Source organism: Hylobates moloch, unplaced genomic scaffold, assembly GCF_009828535.3.
Source record: "Hylobates moloch isolate HMO894 unplaced genomic scaffold, HMol_V3 SCAFFOLD_9, whole genome shotgun sequence".
Taxonomy (NCBI): domain Eukaryota; kingdom Metazoa; phylum Chordata; class Mammalia; order Primates; family Hylobatidae; genus Hylobates; species Hylobates moloch.
This window is the reverse complement of record NW_026652284.1, coordinates 65,271,061-65,294,816: the sequence shown is the minus strand read 5'-3', so window position 1 is coordinate 65,294,816 and position 23,756 is coordinate 65,271,061. Positions and strand designations below refer to the sequence as shown.

Sequence of the window (23,756 nt, the reverse complement as noted above, 5' to 3'; positions counted from 1 at the left end):
AAAGATTAAAATAGGAACCACTGGTGACCTTCTAAATCAAAGTTCTTCAAAATGGCTGTTTTAAATAGCAAGAATTACAGAACTGAGTATTGTATAGCTGTTAAAACTAAAAATTATGTAGCAGCAGTCCATTTTAAATTTAACAATTTTAAATGATACTTCAAAATATAAAAAATACAAGGAAGAATATAAGATGCTCATATATTTGTACTGCCAAAATTTAACAAATGTTAACTTTTTGCTATCATTGTTTCAGAACTTTTTAAAATAAATTAAAAATAGAATTGAAAAAAAAAATAAAAAAATAATAGTAGTAGCAATAATTAACCTCATTGAACATTACTATGTGCCTAAGCATTTTATATGCATAAGTAATTTAATTCTTACAATAACTATTGGATACACAGTATATTATTTTCAAATTCCAGGTAGAAATTAGAGGTATATAGGGGTTAAAGAATTTCCCCAAGACCACCGTCGTAGTGTACTATGGAACAGACTCCACTCCAAGCAATCTGACAAGAAAGCCTCTGTTCTTCTCCACCCGGATCCTGTCTCCCAGAAAGCAAGTATCTCTCATTCTATCTTTCCGAATCCACCGGCTCTTCTAAACTCAATTCAAAATCCCCTGTTAAGCCTTCTCTAACCTTTACGGCCAATAGTACGTTCTCTCTTTAAAAATCTCTAAAGCAGAATATACTTTACTTTCTCTAGGATAATGGATGGATGGGAATGTTTAATGATATGTTGCTGAGTATTAATATTATTTCTCTGGTTGATGCTTTATCTCTGTATTTCAATCACATACTTTTGAGGGGAGGAGCCCAACATAAGAAATCCTTCTTAGCATTGGGGATAAATTCTCAATTTTAACATTAATTGAACTGTCTTTAATTTCCTGTTAGATGCTTCAGGGCATTTATATTAGTTTGTCACCTATTCTGTCACTGAAAGTGCATTGACAGGTCCCCAAAGGCATTCAAACTTACTAGAGTCTTTCTTGTTAGACATTAGAATTTAAATTAATTCTTTAAAGAAATTGATTTGATCAAATTTTTTTCCAGAGGGCATCAATTTTTCCACTAAGAAACTACAGCTAAAGCTCACTGATATTCATGTTTTCTCTTTTGTAAAATGCTAATCTGCAATATCACATTTTCTTTATTTTATGACTCTATGATGTCAGGACAGGACAAGTTGATTATAGTTTTAGTTCAATTTGATCTGAAAAGGGACAGAAATATCTAGTGGCAATCTATTTAAAGCATTCATTTTGAATGCTTATCAGTATTCATTTTTGGTAAATTATCACATTAATATATTTTTCTTTACATAGTTTTCTCCTTAGCAGAATTCAGTCATATTACAAATTCTGAAATAAGAAATGACAAATTATCCAAGCTATAACATTAATTTCCTCTTCTGAACTTACCAAACCATTAAATGCTAGAAACGGCTATTAATTAAAGAGTAAGATATAAACCTTAGTAAATCTTTATTCAAATTATATCAATATTAACATAGTATATTTTAAACTTCACTGATACTTTTCATTTGTGATTTGAGTTAGAAATTTTTGTTATTTCCAGAAACCAACCTAATTATAAAAAGTACTATAAATTAATGAATATTTATACATGCACATATATATTTTATTTACATATATGTATACATAATGTAATCTGCCAATATGCTCCTAAAAAGAATATTAAATCATGATTCTAGTTATGCTTGCCAGTGAATTATAAATTTTTATTAATGTTTCACTAAAGTAACAGTAATCAACAGTTAGCTTTTGTGACTTGAGCTCTAAATTTATAGAACTATATGAAACGAATAGAATAGATCAGTCTGTTGTCTTTCTATAATAACAGGGGGCTGGCATCATGCTCAAGTACATCATGGCCGGCTGCCCCTTGTTTCTGGGTAATCTCTGGGATGTGACTGACCATGACATTGACTACTATACAGAAGCTCTGCTGCAGGGCTGGCTTGGAGCAGGCCCAGGGGCCCCTCTTTTCTACTATGTAAACCAGGCCCGCCAAGCTCCCTGACTCAAGTATCTTACTGGGGTTGCACCTATAGCCTATGGCTTGCCTGTCTCTCTGCAGTAATCCCTTGGAGCTATCTTATTGATGCTGGAAGCCACATGACTATTCTACCTCCAAGCTTAGATTTAATCCTTAGGATAAATCTTTTAAAGTGATTTTCCCCAGTGTTTTATATGAAACATTTCCTTTTGATTTAACCTCAATATAATAAAGATACATCACTTTAAAAAAGTGAGTAAAATTAACACAATTATAATATGCTGAATAGATTTTAAATGATCATTTGTCTTGATTGTCCTTACAAAATCTTTTTATCCCATAATTTATCTTTCTACCTATTGCTTATCTATATCTTTCCAGCATAACAGAGATACTCTAGGACGCACAGTTCCAAAGAACGATTGCTGCTAAAAAATAAAGCACATCACATTTCTTTCAAAGCATCTCTAGTTTGTATTTAGTAGTCCGATTTTCAGATTTAGCCTTTTTTCAAGACTGTTGCATCTTACAAACACACACACACACACACACAACACATAGAAAGAAAAGATGAAATTAAACCTCATGTGTGATTTACCATTGGACTTAAGGATAGATTCTTATGTTACATGTTGTAATGGTTACAAACTGTAAAGTCTCTTCACATTATTTCTCCAAGTAGCTGACTTTGGCAATTTATCTTTCTATAAAAATTCCTTCATTGTTTATTTTTTCCAACGTAAGAAACAAGTCATTGAAATTTTCAACACTTGGAGACTTTTAAGAGATAGAAACTTGTGTATACTCCACATTGGGGTGACCTAACCTCCAACGAGTTGCTGCAGAAACTCCTTTTCTTTTATTATTAAGACTCAAAACAGAATTCATATTTATCTATCTACAGAATAGACACATGAATACATAATTACATAGAAATCCATAAATCTATTTAGTGTGCTATTGAAGTTATCTTAGTTAGGTCCACAAAGTTTGTTGAGTACAACAAACTTTAGCCTTTTCAGAAGCATCAGTACCTTCCTGCATTTTAACTGCATTTTGTAAAAACAAAGTATTTCAATAGTGATTCTTTCTCAGTATAGTGCTGAAATAAAAGGCAGTGTTCTACAGCGGATAGCACGTAGGCAAAAGAACTAAGAGACTCTACTATGTCTATTAGCTATATGACTTTCTGTGTTTACTCATCAATAAAACTGGGATAATAGCATTTGCCTTACTTGTCTTAAATGGTTGGGATGCAGAGTAAATCCAAGTCTCTACAGCGGCTTACCAAGCTGCATTGGAACTTGCCCTGTGTCTAACTCTCTGACCTGATCCCCAGCCAGACTTTCTCTCTCTGGCTCGGCTCTGTTGCAGCCACACTGGCTTCCTTATTGTTCCTTGACTATTCAACTTAAGGGCTCTGCACTGACCATTTTCTGTCCACAGAATGCTCTGTCTCTGACAGCTTCAAGGTCACTTTCTCTTTTCCTCACATCCTTTAGGTTTCCACTCAAATGTCACCTCGATCAATGAAATACAGTGTTCCCAACTTTCTCTATGTGTTTATTCTTTACCTATTGATCAGCTTATTATCTGTTTTCTGATAAAAGGCAATCTCAAGGAATATGGGAAATTTTGTTATCCTTTCTTTAGGAATAATATTGTAAGAACAAATAAAATTTTTTTCTGTATGACTCCACATAAACATTTAGCGATGTGTTTAGTTGGAAAGTTTGTATCACTGCTTTTTACTAATTAATGTGAAACTATGCAAATATTATTTTACTTTTTATGACATTAAATATATCTTCAGATACATATATCTTATTATAATTTATCACTGTATGGTAAATTATGCTTTTAACATCTCTATAGTTTGCCTCTCTTAATTGCTCAAATATTCAAACCATGAACTAATTTTGTATGTTTCTCTGAAAAGACAGTTTATGCACTCCCTTTGGAAGTAAAATTATTTCTTCATTAAAAGCAACATATTATATTTCAGTACTTTAATATATCACAAGCTAAGCCAAGAGCACAATGTTATTTGCTCTGATAAAATACATTTCAAATTGGTCCTGGGTTTTTGTTAGATATGTTTGTGTTTGTCTCCCCTACTGCAACACAGTATGGTGGAAAGCAGAGACCATTTTTTATCCATCTTATGATTTTCTAATACTTTATACATAGCAGGCCCTTCATAACTATCTGGTTAATTTATTGAATATAGGCATTTGTGCAATGATAGTTAATCACCCCTTTCTTTAAAGAGAAATAAAATGAAGGACATTACTTACATTTTGAGCCTGTTGACCCACTGGCAGTAGATCTCGATCCACCTTTCATGGAAAAGACTCCTTTCCCCCTGCGAGTCGTTGTGACTGCCACTCTGGGACGCTTCAGTGGAATTACTGCACGGGGAGGTGGAGGCACACGCCCGTGGTAATCAAATAACCTTTACAAAACACAAATGGGACTGAGAGTTGGTTTGATGCCTGAGAGTTCTGTCAAATATGTGAAATGATTAACGGAATGGCCTGGTAGAAAATTTCAATAAATGTTTTCTTTCTGCTGCTGTTCTCTAATATTCAGATGCAGGTATTTATTGGCAGATTTAATTTTCACTAAGAAAATAGGATGCTAATATAGTCTATGCTTTCTGGACTTTAGAGTGTGACCTCCAAAAGGAACTCATTTGTAAGGTATGAAAGGACTAGGAGCTTTGCTCCAACAGTACCATGCAATTTGTTGAAAATATGCTGACCTTCATTCCTACATATATTTCTTTGCTTGGTAAAACAGATTTACACTGCTTATGAACAGAAATATTCCTCTTACACATCAAACACTTATTAGCACATTAGTTTAAAAGAGGAAAAGATCTTGCAGAACAGAAACAAAGAAATAAAATTACTGTTCGAACAGTAAACAGCCCAGCAAGATAAAAAGTAAAACCAGCTTAAAGAAAACAGCTATGAGAGACAAATCAATATGGTGCTTCAGCTCACTTTAAGAATCTTTTCAGTAACAAAGGCTCCTCTGATTGCAGACAAAAGGAGATAGTTTGAATGACATGAAGCTAGCATGAGGATAAAACTGTTGACTTCTTATGGTGGGAAATATTTATCAAGATATCTTTTAATTATTCTGACCATTAGCTAGATGTGCAGATTGAGACTAGAGATATTTTATAGTTAGATATTAAAAGCACATTTAACAAAAAATCAATAAAACTTAAAACCTTTGCTGAAAAGTGAAAAATGATATTCACCACAATCAATTAATTTCCATTAAACAATGAAAGGAATCGAGGTATAAGGGTTAACTCATTTATAAAAATATATAATTCATAGATTCAGAAGCTTCATATTATTTATACTGCATCCACATATACAACAAATTTTTATATGACAGCACATTTGGGCAACCTAAAAGGTCAATAAAAAATACTGGGATACATTTCCTCATTTTCATGACTATTTTCCAGTGAACTAGACATGTAATTACATTATTCACTATAAAGAAAATAGCATTATTGACTTAGAATTATGATTGTTACATATTTTACTGTGACAGAATAAAATATTGGATTATATTCTCATAATTACTTTAAAACAGTCAATAAAAACAATCTAATATGAAAGTCAGAAATGAGAAACTAGAATGGGAAGAAAATAAAAACAAGTTCTATAATAGGTTAATTCATCAAATTACATCTTGTTTATACATACAGATGAAAATGTGATCATCTCTTTTTAGGAAATAATATATGAAATATAATAAAAGTTAAGATAGACTGGTTTCCAAATATTCATTTAGAGACATTTAAAACTATTATACTGTGGGGTGAGGGAAGCGCAAAAAGCACTATTAAACCAAATTTAAAACAAAATTCCTTAGTACTAAGAATATCTACTACATTAGAGACTTAGGGTATTCAAAAATGATTTAGAACATGCTGGGGAAAAACTAAGATATCTGGAAAGGAAAAGAAATGAAATGAGACAGAGTTCAAGAGAGGTGCCATCTTCTGTGAATAAGCAAAGTCCATTAGAGCTGAAGAACAGCTAGCAAAGAACAGGTCACGGATGTCAACACATAATAGTTTACTTCAAAGAGCACAGGCGGGATGAGGCTGAAAAGGGTTATGAATATCATCCATACCACTAGGGGCTTGAGAATCAAAAGGGTCAGCTAGACCTGCCCCTCATTTCAATCACAAAACAAGGTCTACATTAGTTATTTATAAGTTGAATTCACAGAGCACCTTAAGTCAGTGAACCAAAATACAAAGGCACTTTGCATGAGCTATAACACCCAAAACTATTGAGCGAAAAGAAAATATGGCAATTGACTGATCTCTTCTAGAGTAGAAGTTGCTGCTTGAAATGAAAGGCAAGCTCTTTTAGCAGGACCATTACCCTAGACACCAATGTGTAGTTTTACAGATTCATTAAACAATCCAATCTATAAATTGGGTTAAGAAAATCTCTAAAACACAATCAAAATATATAATGATGTAAGAGTGCTATAGTAAAAATACAGGCCAAGTAAAGTTCACTATATTCACTGCTACTTTAATTGCAATGTAATTTAATACTATTTTTATAGGAAACAAAAATGTTCATCAATAGTTCTGTTGCTTCCCCCAGCCAAGGATTAGCAAATCTCCAACGGTGGCATGGCCTGATCTTATGCTGAGAAAGAGCCATACTTGCTCACTGTATTTATGATATGCTTTTAGTATGGAGCATACATTTTAGTAATATACTTAGTACATTACTAACAACTTTCCTTTGGTATAAATTCCTATGGTGAGTGGCCTGTTCTCTGAATATTTTAGTGAGCTACTTCAAAGGAAAATGACTATTTTTCTTTCTCTCTCTCTTGTTTTTTTGAGACAGAGTGTCACTCTGTCACCCAGGCTGGAGACCAGTGGTGTGACCTCATTGCAACCTCTGCCTACTGGGCTCAAGCAATTCTCCCACAGCCTCCCAAGTAGTTGGGACTACTGCATGCCACTGCGCCCGGCTAAATTTTTTTGTATTTTTTGTAGAGGTAGCATTTTGCTATATTGCCCAGGCTGGTCTCGAACTCTTGGACTGAAGTGATCTGCCCAACTTGGGCTCCTAAAATAGTGGGATTATAGGCATGAGCCAGCAAGCCTGGCTGGATGACTTTCACCAAGGCAGCGGGTAACGTTTTACCAATTCTTTCTTCCACTTTGATGGGACGTTGGGCAGCATCAGGACTTAAATATTTTAATGTGATAGGTCATTCACAAAACAAAATTGGGAATGGGTGAGGCAGGAGAATAGGGTCTAGAGGCAGGGAACCTAAGGCTGTTTCATGCTGATTTCCTAGAACTAAATAAAAAGGAAAACCCCACCTTTCCACGTCCAAGTAACAAATGGACCAGAGGCTACTCCCTTTGCGCCCCTCCTCATCCCGCCACCTTTTTCTGCATGGCTGATGAAAAATTGAAAGTACCTCTGATTGATCCCCTCCTACAACCAATCGGACTGATTGTGGTCCACTACTTAATATACATAGGGTGTACTCCAAGCAACCAATGGGAAACCTGTAGAGAGTATTTAAACCCCAGAAAATTCTGTCACCAGGCTCTTGAGCCCTTATGCTCGGTTGGCTCCCACCCTGTGGAGTGTACTTTCATTTTCCACAAACCTCTGCTTTTGTTACTTCATTCTTTCCTTCCTTTGTTTGTGCGTTTTGCCCAATTATTTGTTCAAGAACCTGGACATCCTCCACCAGTAACATGGGCTAACACGAGGGCATAATTTTTAATTTTACAACTTTTAATGGAGCTGAAGACTTTCTTAATTTTCATTGGGCACTCTTGAGTCAATTAGAAATAAAAGGGAAGACTGGATGTTGTCCTAATGTACAAAAACATAACAAGACAAGGATAGAAAGCGGGGAAGGTTTTCTGGGATTGCAAGATGGGATATAGGGGTTCTTCAAAATACAGAGGGAAGTAGGTGAAAGGCAGCCCAAGAAAGACAGGTATTGGCCTTCCCGTCAGAATTCGGCCTACAGTAAATCAAAGAAATTTTGCCTTTATCAAATATTAGATTGGCAAATAGTATTGAGACTAAGGAACTAGTTCATTTAAGATTATAGACTGACAGCAGAAATGGCAATCCAGCAGAATTAAAAGGAATCTAAATCTCCAGGCTAGTTAAAAGCTTTAATTTTTTTCCTTCCTCTTGTTTTTCTTGTTCCTTACCATTTGGAGTTATATTTCCACTCCTTTCCTTTCATAGCCCTTAATTTTCCCTAATATTTCTTGGTCAGGATAATTTTCTCCCAAATACTTACTCATCAAATAGATAATGGTTTATAATGAAGCCAAACATATAATAATAATTCTTTCCTCAAGGTCCATTTTACAGTGAAAACTCTAAAACACCTGCTGTCAAGTAATAAATTTAAAAAATTCAGTCCAATTTTAATAAAACCAATTCATGGAGAAAATTTGAGAATTTATTTAATAAACGTTTCTATTTTCTATGTACCCTTTTCTTATTTTGCCTTTTAATGCTTTAAATAATATCTGACATATGTAACTTTATTAGCTAGCAAAAGCTAAAAACTGGTAATATTAATTTTAATAGTAGTTTATTTGATAAAATGGACAACTTTTCTCTAGGAAGAATAAGGACATTTGATTTCATCTACTGTTCTTAAACAATAATTGTTTTTGGACAAAGGTAATTTAATTTAAAAACTAAGTGCCTTTTGGACAAAGGCATATTAACACAGCGAACATTATTTTAAGTGTCTTTTTTAAAAAAGAGCTTGTTATTATTAAGCTTTAGCAATAATCAAGTAACATTTTGGGAAAAAAAAAGTACATAAAAAAACTACAACTCTAAGTCTCAGACCCCAGAACAACTACTATAATCCTTTAATCTTTTTTCTATAAGCATCCATATTTTTCACATAATTGAAAACATAATATATGTACAGTCATGTATTCTAGCTCATTCTCTTTGGTTTATATTAAAAACTTTTCTCAGGCCTGTTAAATGGTCTTCGTATGTTTATTTTAATGGCTGTGGGGCATTTTCTCAGGTAGATACACCACATTCTAATAAATCATTACCTGATGGCTAAACTTCTGACTTGATGCTTATATGTTACTGTCAACAAACGTGGTTTAAAACACAAGAAAAGAAACTGAAAATGTAATATGTGTGTTGTATTTTATTACTGAATATTAAATTTTCATTTTAGATTAGTAGTAACTTTAAACATTTTCTGGTATTTACCTTTTTCTTTCTAAATTGCCCTCATGAAAACAATTCTTCCTTTTCCCTGTTCGTGAATCAAAACTTATAGTTACTAAGTAGTTGATGCTAACAAAAATATTTGGTCTTCCCTAGGGGGCTAAAATTTCTGGGCTACCCAGAGGCAAAACCTGAGAACAAATTCAGGGCCATATTCTCACCAGGACATTTCAGCAGCTCTACAAAGATCAATCACCAGAGGACCAGAGAAGATCTTGCTCCATGTCTTGATTCAACCTCCAGCCTTCCTTTTCATTATGCTTAACTTTGACAGACGTATAGTATATAAAACCAAAGTAAGGTGCCTATTCATTTCTAAGAAGGGATAGATTTGAAATCTACACAAATAATTCTTATAGGCTGGTAGTGTATCTGTTCCCTGTACTGTTTTTAAACTACTCAAAATTCATAAACTCTGCCTATAATTTCTACTCTGACTTCAAATAAATCTTTGGTTACAGTTGAATCAGAAAATAATTTAAAAAGGCACACTCCACCGGAGACCAGTAAATGAGTAAATTCCATTGCTCTTTTTTGTTATTAAATTTTCCAAGGTTTTCTGCGAAGTTTTCTCCCTGGATAACATGGAAATACTTCTTGAACATGCTTTTAAAGGCAAGTTGATTGCAATCTTGAATGATCTCTTTTGCAATATTTTGATTCTAATATAATCTCTGTATTTTGTCTAACATTGCTAACTGTACATTTTGTATACAGCTTTGTGTAATTAAAAATTTAATAAATTCAAATGGTTGTTGTGGGGTTATAAGCCACTAAAACGGTTTTCTCATTTAATTCTTATAATTCTATAAGGTCAGTAAGTAGTGTTTTAAGCCATTTTGCCCATGAAGGAAACTGGCACAAAAAAGAGATGACTTCTCCAAGCTTAACCAGTCAACACATGTGCATCTAGGCCTGAAATTCATGTCTTCTGACTCCAAATAATACCATTTATCAAGTGCACCATGCTGTTATTTTCAAACATTTCAAATGGAATACCATACTACCAGAGGATAGTTCAAATTTGCATAACAAAACATTGTTTCTTGTTAATGTTTTCCAATATTCATGAATATATATTGTGCTCTCTAATCAACTATCTGAAACAACTATAACTTGACTTAGTGTTCTTGCATTAACTGCAAATCTAGTAGTTTCTTGGATCAATTAACACAAAGTCAAAATGGTTCCAGAATTGAACAGTGCCTATTTTGGATCATTTAAAATGTATACGTGTTTTACATAGAGGTAAAACACCTGTGGCATTTGTTTTTCTCTGTTAATAAGTCTCCTTATCACTGGAAGTTTTAAACTGATCAGTGCTCTTCCTAACATTATTGAAAAAAGAGGTTGGATTTAGACAGCCAACATTGCAGAAGTTAAAAACTTTCCCTAGGGAGATTAAATATAGTTTTAGGTATACATCTCCTTTTACTTTATTTGTTAGAGTATAAATACTTATGTTTAATGGATTAACATACAATGTCCTACCTTTAGAGTCATACATGGACCTTTAAAAGAAAATGCCATTCAATGCTGTAAATTATTGGGCAATGCTTTGTGTAAAAGAGAAAAGATAAGAATTTAGAATAACCACTCATTTACTCTTTAATGATACTCTTCATGATCCCTGAAACCATGAATAGACAGGTCAATAAATCACAGTAAGGTGGAACATTGTGTAAAGAAGTTTTCTAAGCTAAAACTGTCTAAGGGTTGGAAACCCTCAATCACATTAGAGTCTCCAAACCTGGCAGAAATAGTATGACGATATAATGTGGACATATGTCAGTTATTAAGCTATTGTTTCTTGGTTTCAGACCTGCCCTTAGCCACAGATGGGTTTGGAACTCTGAAAACCAGACTTCCGGAGGTGAGAGTTAGGGTTGGGGTTGGGCAGCTAGCTCCCTGCTGGGCTCAGCCAGTAAAGGACCTAAGAAAGAGACTGCAAGGCTGGAGCAAGAAAAAGGGACCTGCTCCTTCTTGTTTTGCTTTTTATTTGTGTTTTGGCTTCCTGCTCTTTTCAGGATTACCCCAATGTAGTTTCTTCATCCTGGCAACAACAATTCATTCCAGTAGCAGCAGCAGAATTCAGTCTGAGTAATTTTGCAACACTTGGAGAACAGCCACTCCACGCTCCCTCAAAGAACCCAGCACCTGTCAGCCCATATCCCCGTCTCAGAGATTTGGGTGTCAGCACCACAGGTTCTCCTTGTGGACTCAGACACGGCAGCACCATCTGAACAGAATCTCCTATGCATAGTTTCAGCTCTGGTAGGCTCTTTTTCTACAGCAATTTCTGAGATCCCAAATCTTCCTTTGTTTCTCCAGCCCTAGAGGTGGTAGCAGCTTCCTGCAGTCGCTAACTCCAGTATATCACAGTGTTGTCTTTTTGCGTTTTCAGTTCTTTAATACCGAGTTAACGAGTTTCTATATGCAATTAGCCCTGTTATACATAAGTAGTGTAATTTCTGTTTTCATGACCTAAACAAGCAGCATGAGGTTAACAGAAACAGCTGAGCGCTCTCTGCAGGCAAGTATGATCAGCTGCAGCTGGAATGCTTTGGGGGCGTAGGAAAGGGAAAACTGGGAAAACAGAATAATCCAGAGATGTCTCAAATAAGCTATTATGGAAGAAAAACTGAACAACCAGTTTGTTTCTCAGTTATATGGACACTGCTGTATGAATGTCAATATGAGAAATACATCTACCATTATTATTTTTTTTCTTTTTTAAGACGGAGTTTCGCTCTGTCCCCAGGCTGGAGTACAGTGGCACCATCTCGGCTCACTGCAACCTCTGCCTCCTGGGTTCAAGCAAATCTCCTGCCTCAGCCTCCCAAGTAGCTGGGATTACAGGCGCCCACCACCACACCTGGCTAATTTTTGTATTTTTAGTAGAGACGGGGTTTCATCATGTTGGCCAGGCTGGTCTCAAACTCCCCACTGCAGGTGGTCCGTCTGCCTCGGCCTCCCAAAGTGCTGGGATCGGGCGTGAGCCACCGCGCCTGGCCCCCTTATTGTTAATGGTTACTGTTAACTGTTAATACTAGCTAATATCGATTAAGCACTAAAAAATACCAGGCATAATGCTGATCATTACGTTACCTCATTTAATTCTTAGAATGATTTCATGAGTTAGGAATTAATTTCATGCTCAGCTACCAGAGGACATAACAGATTTTGTGATATTAACTAACTTGCCCAAGTTTGCACCTCTACTAAAAGAGAGAAAAAAAACACACAAATGCAAGAAGACTGTAACTTATGAGAAATGACCGTGGATTAGTAGTGACTCTGTAAGCTATGTATCTTGTCCAGCCTCTCCATTCTGTTTTGATTTCATGGTATTCTATGTTTATAGGGAACTCTTGAGTATATCCACTAGTGGCAGATGCTTATGTCTTTCTTAGCCAAGTGCCAAAAATGGAAAATAAACTAATGAGAGCACAGACTGCTCAGACAATCTGTTAACAATACAACCATACTGATCTATTTCACAATTATATGTCAAACAGATTGTATACAACACAAATAAATGATTTTGAAAATTGTTCATACTGTAGCTAAGTTCTTGTATAGTAGAGAGTCACCTGAAAGCTACAGCCTCTCTAATTATTTAACCATTTAAGGCTCTTGTTCTTTGGCAAGTAAGATGGATCTATTGATTATCTATCTATCTATCTATCTATTGACCTATCTCCATCCATCCATCTATCACCTATCTAATCTAATGATTTTATTGAGCTAACATTTCTAAATAGTAAAATGCAAATCCTGGCTTCCTTTTAAAGATGAGAAAACTGAAAACCTGACTTGCCTAAAGTTACAAGGCTAGTTACCATGTCAGAGGCATTCAAACCAGAGCGACTCCATCTTGAGTGAGGGCTAGGAAGAAAGAGGCTGGGACTTGCTGGGCTGCATTCCCAGGAGGTTAGGTATTTATTCCTAGCCTCTAGATGTTTATGGTTAAGAGAACAGATTAATAATGTTTACTAAACAGACCCAGGCCCAGGAATGTCTTGATATCTCCATATCATGAGAACAAAAGCATTCCTAATTTTGCTTTAAAGATAGTCATATTGATTCTTGCAAAATACAGTAATTAGAAAAATTAATCTTTTATCACAAACCCTTGTAGTAGAGCACACCTCCCCATGGTTTTTGTTGTTGTTGTTGTCGTCCTGTGTATAAACAAGTATTGTACCTAGGGCAGGCGCGTTCTTCCTCTTGCTTTTGGGAATACTGGGAATACTCTGTCTATGGAGTAGCTATAGTTTCACCACCTTTCTTAATAAACTTGCTTTTGTTTTGTGCTGTGGACTCACCCTGAATTATTTCTTGCAAGACCCAAGAACCCTCTCTTGGGGTCTGAATTGGGACCCCTTTCCGGTAACAACCAGAACTTGGGTCGCCTACAGTGTAGAGTAAAACTCCATGTTAGGTGGAAATTCTTTAAATGTATAAGGAAGTCACATGATAGAAAATAAAAGATGCTAAAATGGTTTTATATAGACAGAGTATAAGACAATGTATGTTAATTGAAAACTTTATTCATAGCAAGTGAAAAAAAGCTATAGTAGAAAATGTCTTTAAACTTGTCAAAAACTAACATTTTCAAATAGTATAAAAATAGTCTAGATGTCCTTCCTTAATAGTAAGTGGGATTATTTTAATGCTGCCAGATGTTTGCATCACTTTTAGAATAAGTTATGATAAGCTTCTTAATATTTAAAATATATTTTATAGAAATTATAAAATGCTTTGAGAAAATCATTCTTAAAAAATTTTTTTTTATCAGAAAAGGATAACTAGTGAAATAAGTTGCTTAATTCAGTAGTTTGAGCATAGCAGCAATGAAGTTACAGTTGTGGGTCTGATTCCCAAGTAGGAATCGGCATAGCTCCATAGGCTGATATTGCCCTCCCCATTGTGCATATTCACGTAGTTGGTTATTGAATCTAAATTGGATGCCTAAATTATGATCATAGTTCTGTCACTAATTAGCTGGGTGACCTTGGGAAATGACTGTGTCTCTAAATCTAAGGAGATGACTTAATAATACAGAGTATCCACTATGTGTGAGGTTTACTGATAGTCCCCAACGATACAAAGATAAGCAAAATTGAACATTGTTCAGGTGGGGGAAGGAAGACAGACATGAGTCGAACCCCGCAGAAAGAAATATAGCAATAGAAATTAGGAGAGGTGCTGTGAAGTAACAGTGCTGGGTGCTGAGCGAGAGGAACAGAGGAACCTAATTTAATCTGTGAGGGATGTTTGTGCTGAGATCTGAAAGATGAGGAGTCAAGTGAACCAGGTGGTGGGGGTAGGTATGAAGAGATGGAACAACACAGAGAAAGGACCTGAGGCAGGAAGAAACATGGAATTCTTGTGGAACTTACAAAAGGCCCTAGAGGCTGCAGCAGAGAAAATAAGACCCTTTCAAGGATCACAGTTTCTTCCCCTTTAAAATATCTATTGAAAACTTTTTTCTAAGTTTGCACTTTTATACAGTACCTAAGGGTTTTTTTTGTTGTTTGCATAATACTCATAATTAAAGGCTTAAAATATATTTACCTCATTTTTTAAATCCAATAATCTTCCTATGTATAGTTGATCCTCATCTCTGATATGCATAAATTTCAGTTACTGATATTAGTTAAATAACACCAGTTCTCCAACAACACAAATTTTAGTTACTACAACATATAAAAGGTAAGTAATTTAATAAAGTCCAAACTTTGCTTCTAGCTTTTCCACAAATAAATGCAGAAATGATAAACGTGCGTGATAATAACAATGATCACTAATCACATCCCATCTTTCAAAGTCTGTCAATGATTTTTTTTTTGCTGTTCGTTGATTATTCACTCACTTGTTTCAGATCATTAATTGTAATGCTTCCTTATCTCTCAGTGATAAAACGTGGCATTTTACAAAATTGAATAATCAAAAGAAAGAATTGATCAACAAAGATGAAAATGCAGCAAAGAATCGAAGAGTGATAATACTAGATGTGAAACTCAAATTAAATGTAAATGAAATTACAGAAGAAATAGCTCACTATAGGGATATTGATACTCCTCTACTCAAGAGACTCTAGGCATGGAGTCAGAGGAACTTAGTAAAGGCAAACTTATCGACATAAGTGAGGAAAGTGGATGTGATGTGATGAAACATACAAAGCTATGGAGGGGAAGTGACCCTGGTAAGAGAATCACACATTGAAAGAACTCTCAGAGATAGTTCACAACGTTGATAGAATGTCAAAGCTAATTCAACCTTAGAAAGGAGTATCCAACAAGGAATAAAACAGATGCCTACTCCATATCCTTTCCTGAGAAGGCATGCACTGTTTCAACTACTTTTGATAAGTGTTCTTTACAAAGAACTAAAACACCTTAATTCTTAATATTTTTATTGTTTTAAATTATAGTATACTAAATAACAATTAGCTATACTATAGTTTCCTATTAGTTTATAGAGAAGAGAATAAAAGTTGTTAATGTTTTGACAAACATGTTTAAGATCATGAGACAATCCTGTTTTTTCCTCATTGGATGGTTTCATCTTGCATCATCACTTTTATGGCCTCCTACTGTCCGGCAAAGCAGGAACGATCTGTAAATTTTACGGACTCTACCCAATATAGCATTTTCAATGTTTTATTATGTACTTTAGAAGGTTGGAGTTATTTTTCTGAGTTTTCAAACTCTTGATCTTGAAGGATTCTAAATCAACAAATGACTTGGCAGATAATATTAATTAAATCTTTAGGATTTTATCTAAATATTAGACACCAAATCTTAGGTTTGAGCACCTCCAAAGTCCTAAAATTCCAAGATCCACTTGGAATAATGTAAGTATAATGAAAATATAAAAATCTGTAATTTTGTTGGGATTTAGTATTTTATTTTTAACTATAATATTGTTTTAAATACCATAATTAAGAGCACCCATGAATAAAATGTACAAAATGGTTAAAAGATAATTTAAGTCATATGAAAACAAGGATGAAAAATTCACATACCGATTGTAGAAATCATCTCTGTAGTAATCATAGTCAAAGACATAACCGCTAAAGAAGGAAACAAAAAAATTAGTTGGCATTTGTTTCAATGACATTAATTTTACTATTAACTTATGATGTTATAGCATAAAATTTGTTACTTTTAAAATATTTATTTTTCAATATAATTATGCATCCAAAGGACCTTCCAAGATAATGTCCAACTTGATATAATGTCATGCCAAATTATTATTACATGTTTGACAATGTAGAGACTGATCATGGTGTGGTTTGGAATGAAGATGAGAACAGGTAGCAAAATAAATACGTTAAAACTTTTCGGGCTCCTGTAGTCCCAGCTACACGGGAGGCTGAGGCAGGAGAATGGCATGAACCTGGGAGGCGGAGCTTGCAGTGAGCCGAGATCGCGCCACTGCACTCCAGCCTGGGCGACGCAGAGCGAGACTCCGTCTCAAAAAAAAAAAAAACTTTTAAGTAGGTATGAATGAAGACCATAGTTTTTCATCTCAGACAAGATGTCATATAGCTGTCCCTTCTTTCTGAGGTAATATAATTATCCCTTCTTCCTAAGGTATGTACAATGAGGCTACATAATGAACAAAAGGTATTGAAATAAGATAAATGGAAAGGTTTAATAACCCATTCATTATAGAAATGGTGAATAGAAATGTGGTTCCTTGGAAATTCAGCATTTTTGAGTTCTAAAACTATGGATTCAATACTTTAAGTAGAGAAAAATTAGAAAAATAACTGTGGCTGTCTTACCAACAATAACTTAATATTTTAGTATATTTAAATATGAATTAGTAAATGCATTTCAGTGATAACAGCATTACGACTAAGCTCCCTAAAGGAATATATTTTAAAAAGTCACCTCCATCCACTTGCCTTGTTGTTTGAATTTATGAAGCACTTTATATGCATTTCAATTACAGTCATCAAAACAACTCTGTTGGACAGCATAACCTGAAGAAACTAAGGTGCAATAGACCTAAGTGACTTGCTCAAATTTGCATTCCTACTAGGTGACAGAGCTGAGATTTATGGGAAAGTTTTCTGATTTCACAAGTAGGGTCATTTTCACAACACTTCACAACACTCCCCAGCCTGGAAGAAGTCTTAATGTGATGATGAATGGAGTAACTGTACCACAGGGGAGTAATTTTTAAAAAAAGTTTACTTACTAATTTCTTTTTATTGTGGCAAAACATACATAACTCCATATTTACTATTCTAATCATTTTAAAGTTTATGATTCAATGGCATTAAGTACATTCACAAAATTGTACAAACATAGCCACTACCCATTTCAATAACCTTATCATCAACCTAAACAGAAACTTTGTACTCATTAAACAATAACTTCCCATTCCTGCCTCTCCAGTCTCTGTCATTAATACAAACACAAATCATACAATCATATAGTCATACAATATTTGTTCTTTTGTATTTGGCTTATTTTACTTAGCATAATATTACCAAAGTTTATCCATGTAGTAGGTATCAGAATTTCATTCCTTTTTAAGGATGAACAATATTCCATTGGGATGAGATATATACATATATACACACACACACACACACATATATATATATACACACATATATATATACACACACACACACAAACACAAAATATTTAAAAGTATTACCCCAATAGAATATTATTAAAATATATGTAAATATTATCTATATCACCCCTATAGCTATATATGTATACTGACATATATATCACTTTTTCTTTACCCATTCATCTGTCGATAGACACGTGGCTGTTTCCACATCTTGGCCATTATGTATAGTGTTTCTATGAGCACTGGTGCAAAAGTGTCTGATTCCCTGATTTCATCTCTTTTAGGTATATACCTAGAAGTAAAATTGCTCAGTCATATGGTAATTCTATATTTAACGTTTTGAGAAACTACTATATAACGGAGGCATAATTTTATATTTCCAAATAAATTTAACAGACCTTTACTTTGTAACTATTCTTATGTTAATAAACTGAAATAACCTTATTAAGAGGGGCTTGTTATTTTGGCTTTAAGGATAAATTTATTTATAGCTCCTCATGCTCTTACATAGAGGGTGAAAAATCCTGATCTAAGAGCAGACCTAATCCATGAAGGTAAAGTCTGCCTCCAGTTCTGTCAAATGGAACACAAGGTGTTTGGGTTCAGGTGCTGAAATATAAACTAAGAACTTACTCCATTTGAGCATCTGGATGGAAGGCTGAGCATTGAATGGCTAGAGCAATGCTGTATCCATCTATGCAAACCAAGGGGACAATGAGACCACTGTCTAAAGTGTAGGAAGGAAATAGCCACTTTTGTCTGGCAGTCATGGATTATTAAAATAATAATGGTTTTTGCTTTAGTTTATTCTAATAGTATAGATACAACTGTGACATTGAGTTGAGGGATGCTAAAGCCAACCTATTGGCTACCATCAAACCCTAAGGTGTAAATGTCACCTCAGGAGATCAGAACAAGAGGGCTAACTAGATGCAGCCAGAAAGTGCCTGTCTCACCAAGAGACACCAAAATGTGGACTAAACCTACATACTTAGAGCAGATCTTTTGAGAGAAAACACTGAGAGTCAACAGAGAGGTGACACAGTAACTGAGGCTGAAGACGGAGGAAGCTGGGGACCCTGCATGGGGATGCCAAGTGCCAGGACTAATTCCCAGCCCTGAATGGCTATTAAGGAAGGCTGAGTGAAGTGACTGTGGGGCAACCCACTTTTGCCACAGAAGTCTGGGATCCTAGCTATAAGAGATGCCATGATCCCCACAGACATTTGAATTGGCAGGGGAATCTGCTCAGAAAATAGGCAGAGGTGGATCTCCAGTCTGGGCAGAGCCCAAGGGATTTTGTGTGTGGGGCAGTGGCAGCAAGACATGGCCACAGGTGCCCATCTCCCAAGACTTTCCACTAAACTGGTAGACGAAGAAATTAGAAAACTCCCAAATTAACAGTCTAATACAGTATATGGGGGAATTAGAAAAACAAGAGCAAATTAACCCCAAAGTTAGCAGAAGAAAAAAATAGCCAAAAGTGGCGCAGAACTGAATGAAACCAAGATGTGAAAATCTACACAAAAGATCAATGAAACCAAAAGTTGGCTCTCTAAATAAATAAACAAGATCAGTGACACAGATAACGTTACAATCAATCCCATAGAAATACAAAAGATCCTCAGAAACTATTATGAACACTGCTATGTACACAAAATAGGAAATCTAGAGAAAATGGATAAATTCCTTGAAACACAACCTCTCATAACTGAACCAGGAAGAAACTGAAAACCTGAACAGACTAGTAACAAGTTCTGAAATGGGATCCGTAATACAAAACCTACCAACCAATAAAAGCTCATGATCAGATGTAATCACAGCTGAATTCTCCCAGACAAAGAAGAGTTGTTACCAATCCAACTGAAACTATTCCAAAAAAAATCAAGGAGGAGAGACTTCTCTCTAACTCACTCTATGAAGTCAGCATCATCCTTACACCAAAATCTGGCAAAGAAAAATAATACACAAAAATCGGAAGCATTTCTATATACCAATAACATTTAAAGCGAGAGCCAAATCAAGAATGCAATCCCATTCACAATAGCCACAAACAAAAATAAAATACCCAGGAATTGATTTAACCAAGAGAGTGAAAGATTTCTACAAGCAGAACTATAAAACACTGCTCAAAGAAATCACAACATAAAATATAGAAAAACACTCCTTGATCATGGATTGGAAGAATCAGCATCATTAAAATGGCCATACAATCCCATGCAATTTACAGATGCAATGCTATTTCTATAAAACTACCAACATCATTTTTTAAAGAACTGGAAGAAACTATTGAAAATTCATAGGGAACAACAACAAAAGAGCCTGAATAGCCAAACCAATCCTAAGCAAAAGGCATCACATTGTCCTACTTCAAACTATACTACGAGGCTACAGTAACCAAAAGGCATGGTCCTGGTACAAAAATAGACAATAGATCAGTGGAACAGGATAGAGAACCCAGAAATAAAGCCATACACCTACAGCCATCTAATCTTTGAAAAATTCAACAAAACTAAGCAATAAGGAAAGACTCCCTAGTCAATAGTGCTGTCATAGCTGGCTGATATGCAGAAGAATAAAGCTAGACCCCAACCTTTCACCATATAGAAAAATTGACTCAAGATGGATTGAATATTTAAATGTAAGACCTCAAAATATGAAAATCGTAGAAGAAAACCTAGGAAATCCCCTTCTTGATATTGGCTACATTTTCAAAAGCTATTGCAACAAAATCAAAAATTGACAAGTAGGACCTAATTAAACTCAAGAACTTCTGCACAGCAAAACTATGAAGGAAGTAAACAGACAGCCTGCAGAATGGGGGAAAATGTTCACAAACTGTGCATCTGACAAAGGTCTAATATCCAGAATCTGTAAGAAACTTAAATAAATCTTCAAGCAAAAAACCTACCCTATTAAAAAGAAGGCAAAAGACATGAACAGACACTTCTTAAGACAAGCTGACAACAAACATATGAATAAATGGTCATCGTCACTAATCATTAGATAAATGCAAATCAAAACCACAATCTCACACCCCTCAGAATGGCTTTTGTTAAAAAATCAAAAAACAACAGATGGAGAGGATGCAAAGAAAAGGGAACAGTGGCTAATTCCAATAAATATTTTTGAGTATTTACTGTGTAGCAGAAACAGTGCTAGACATATTTGATGCATTCAATAGCTATTGATTGAGGGGACAATAATTTTCATGGAATAAAAGTTCTCAGTATTTTCAGATATAACCAAATAAACTCACAAAGGAAATATGTGACTAAATTTTTTTTTTTTTATTATACTTTAAGTTTTAGGGTACATGTGCACAATGTGCAGGTTAGTTACATACGTATGCATGTGCCATGTTGGTGTGCTGCACCCATTAACTCGTCATTTAACATTAAGTATATCTCCTAATGCTATCCCTCCCCGCTACCCCCACCCCACCACAGGCCCTGGTGTGTGATGTTCCCCTTCCTGTGTCCATGTGTTCTCATTGTTCAATTCCCACCTATGAGTGAGAACATGAGGTGTTTGGTTTTTTGTCCTTGCGATGGTTTGCTGAGAATGATGATTTCCAGCTTCATCCATGTCCCTACAAAGGACATGAACTCATCCTTTTTTATGGCTGCATAGTATTCCATGGTGTATATATGCCACATTTTCTTAATCCAGTCTATCGTTGTTGGACATTTGGCTTGGTTCCAAGTCTTTGCTATTGTGAATAGTGCCACAATAAACATACGTGTGCATGTGTCTTTATAGCAGCATGATTTATAATCCTTTGGGTATATACCCAGTAATGGGATGGCTGGGTCAAATGGTATTTCTAGTTCTAGATCCTTGAGGAATGGCCACACCGACTTCCACAATGGTGGAATTAGTTTACAGTCCCACTAACTGTAAAAGTGTTTCTGTTTCTCCACATCCTCTCCAGCACCTGTTGTTTCCTGACTTTTTAATGATGGCCATTCTAACTGGTGTGAGATGGTATCTCATTGTGGTTTTGATTTGCATTTCTCTGATGGCCAGTGATGATGAACATTTTTTCATGTGTTTTTTGGCTGCATAAATGTCTTCTTTTGAGAAGTGTCTGTTCCTATCCTTTGCCCACTTTTTGATGTTTTTTTTTTTTTTTTTTTTTTTTTTTGTAAATTTGTTTGAGTTCATTGTAGATTCTGGATATTAGCCCTTTGTCAGATGAGTAGATTGCAAAAATTTTCTCCCATTCTGTAGGTTGCCTGTTCACTCTGATGGTAGTTTCTTTTGCTGTGCAGAAGCTCTTTAGTTTAATTAGATCCCATTTGTCAATTTTGGCTTTTGTTGCCATTGCTTTTGGTGTTTTAGACATGAAGTCCTTGTCCATGCCTATGTCCTGAATGATATTGCCTAGGTTTTCTCCTAGGGTTTTTGTGGTTTTAGGTCTAACATGTAAGTCTTTAATCCATCTTGAACTAATTTTTGTATAAGGTGTAAGGAAGGGATCCAGTTTCAGCTTTCTACATATGGCTAGCCAGTTTTCCCAGCACCATTTATTAAATAGGGAATGCTTTCCCCATTGCTTGTTTTTGTGAGGTTTGTCAAAGATCAGATGGTTGTAGATATGTGGCATTATTTCTGAGGGCTCTGTTCTGTTCCATTCGTCTATATCTCTGTTTTGGTACCAGTACCATGCTGTTTTGTTTACTGTAGTCTTGTAGTATAGTTTGAAGTCAGGTAGCGTGATGCCTCCAGCTTTGTTCTTTTGGCTTAGGATTGACTTGGCAATGCAGGCTCTTTTTTGGTTCCATGTGAACTTTAAAGTAGTTTTTTCCAATTCTGTGAGGAAAGTCCTTGGTAGCTTGATGGGGATGGCATTGAATCTATAAATTACCTTGGGCAGTATGGCCATTTTCACGATATTGATTCTTCCTACCCATGAGCATGGAATGTTCTTCCATTTGTTTGTATCCTCTTTGATTTCATTGAGCAGTGGTTTGTAGTTCTCCTTGAAGAGGTCCTTCACATCCCTTGTAAGTTGGATTCATAGGTATTTTATGCTCTTTGAAGCAATTGTGAATTGGAGTTCACTCACTATTTGGCTCTCTGTTTGTCTGCTATTGGTGTATAAGAATGCTTGTGATTTTTGCACATTGATTTTGTATGCTGAGACTTTGCTGAAGTTTCCTATCAGCTTAAGGAAATTTTGGGCTGAGACAATGGGGTTTTCTACATATACAATCATGTCATCTGCAAACAGGGACAATTTGACTTCCTCTTTTCCTAATTGAATACCCTTTATTTCCTTCTACCTGATTGCCCTGGCCAGAACTTCCAACACTATGTTGAATAGGAGTGGTGAGAGAGGGCATCCCTATCTTGTGCGAGTATGTCTGGTATGTTGTGTCTTTGTCATTGTTGGTTTCAAAGAATGTCTTTATTTCTGCCTTCATTTCATTATGTACCCAGTAGTCATTCAGGAGCAGGTTCTTCAGTTTCCATGTAGTTGAGTGGTTTTGGGTGAGTTTCTTAATCCTGAGTTCTAGTTTGATTGCATTGTGGTCTGAGAGACCGTTTGTTATAATTTCTGTTCTTTTACATCTGCTGAGGAGTGTTTTACTTACAACTGTGTGGTCAATTTTGGAATAAGGGTGGTGTGGTGCTGAGAAGAATGTATATTCTGTTTATTTGGGGTGGAGAGTTCTGTAGATGTCTATTAGATCTGCTTGGTGCAGAGCTGAGTTCAGTTCCTGGATATCCTTGTTAACTTTCTGTTTCGTTGATCTGTCTAATGTTGACAGTGGGATGTTAAAGTCTCCCATTATTATTGTGT

The 23,756-nt window shown here is 35.3% G+C and overlaps 1 protein-coding gene across 23 annotated transcripts in view; it reads right to left on the bottom strand.

Annotated features, from left to right (window-relative positions):
• Positions 1 to 23,756, bottom strand: part of RALYL (RALY RNA binding protein like) — a 751,296-nt gene that overhangs the window by 70,463 nt on the left and 657,077 nt on the right. For all 23 annotated transcript variants that reach the window (XM_058444501.1, XM_032759956.2, XM_032759947.2 and 20 more), the window contains 2 exons: positions 16,374 to 16,421; positions 4,328 to 4,485 (listed from right to left, as the gene is read on the bottom strand). In XM_058444501.1, coding sequence (XP_058300484.1) covers positions 4,328 to 4,485; positions 16,374 to 16,421 — 206 coding nt within the window. The remainder of the gene's footprint in view (positions 1 to 4,327; positions 4,486 to 16,373; positions 16,422 to 23,756) is intronic.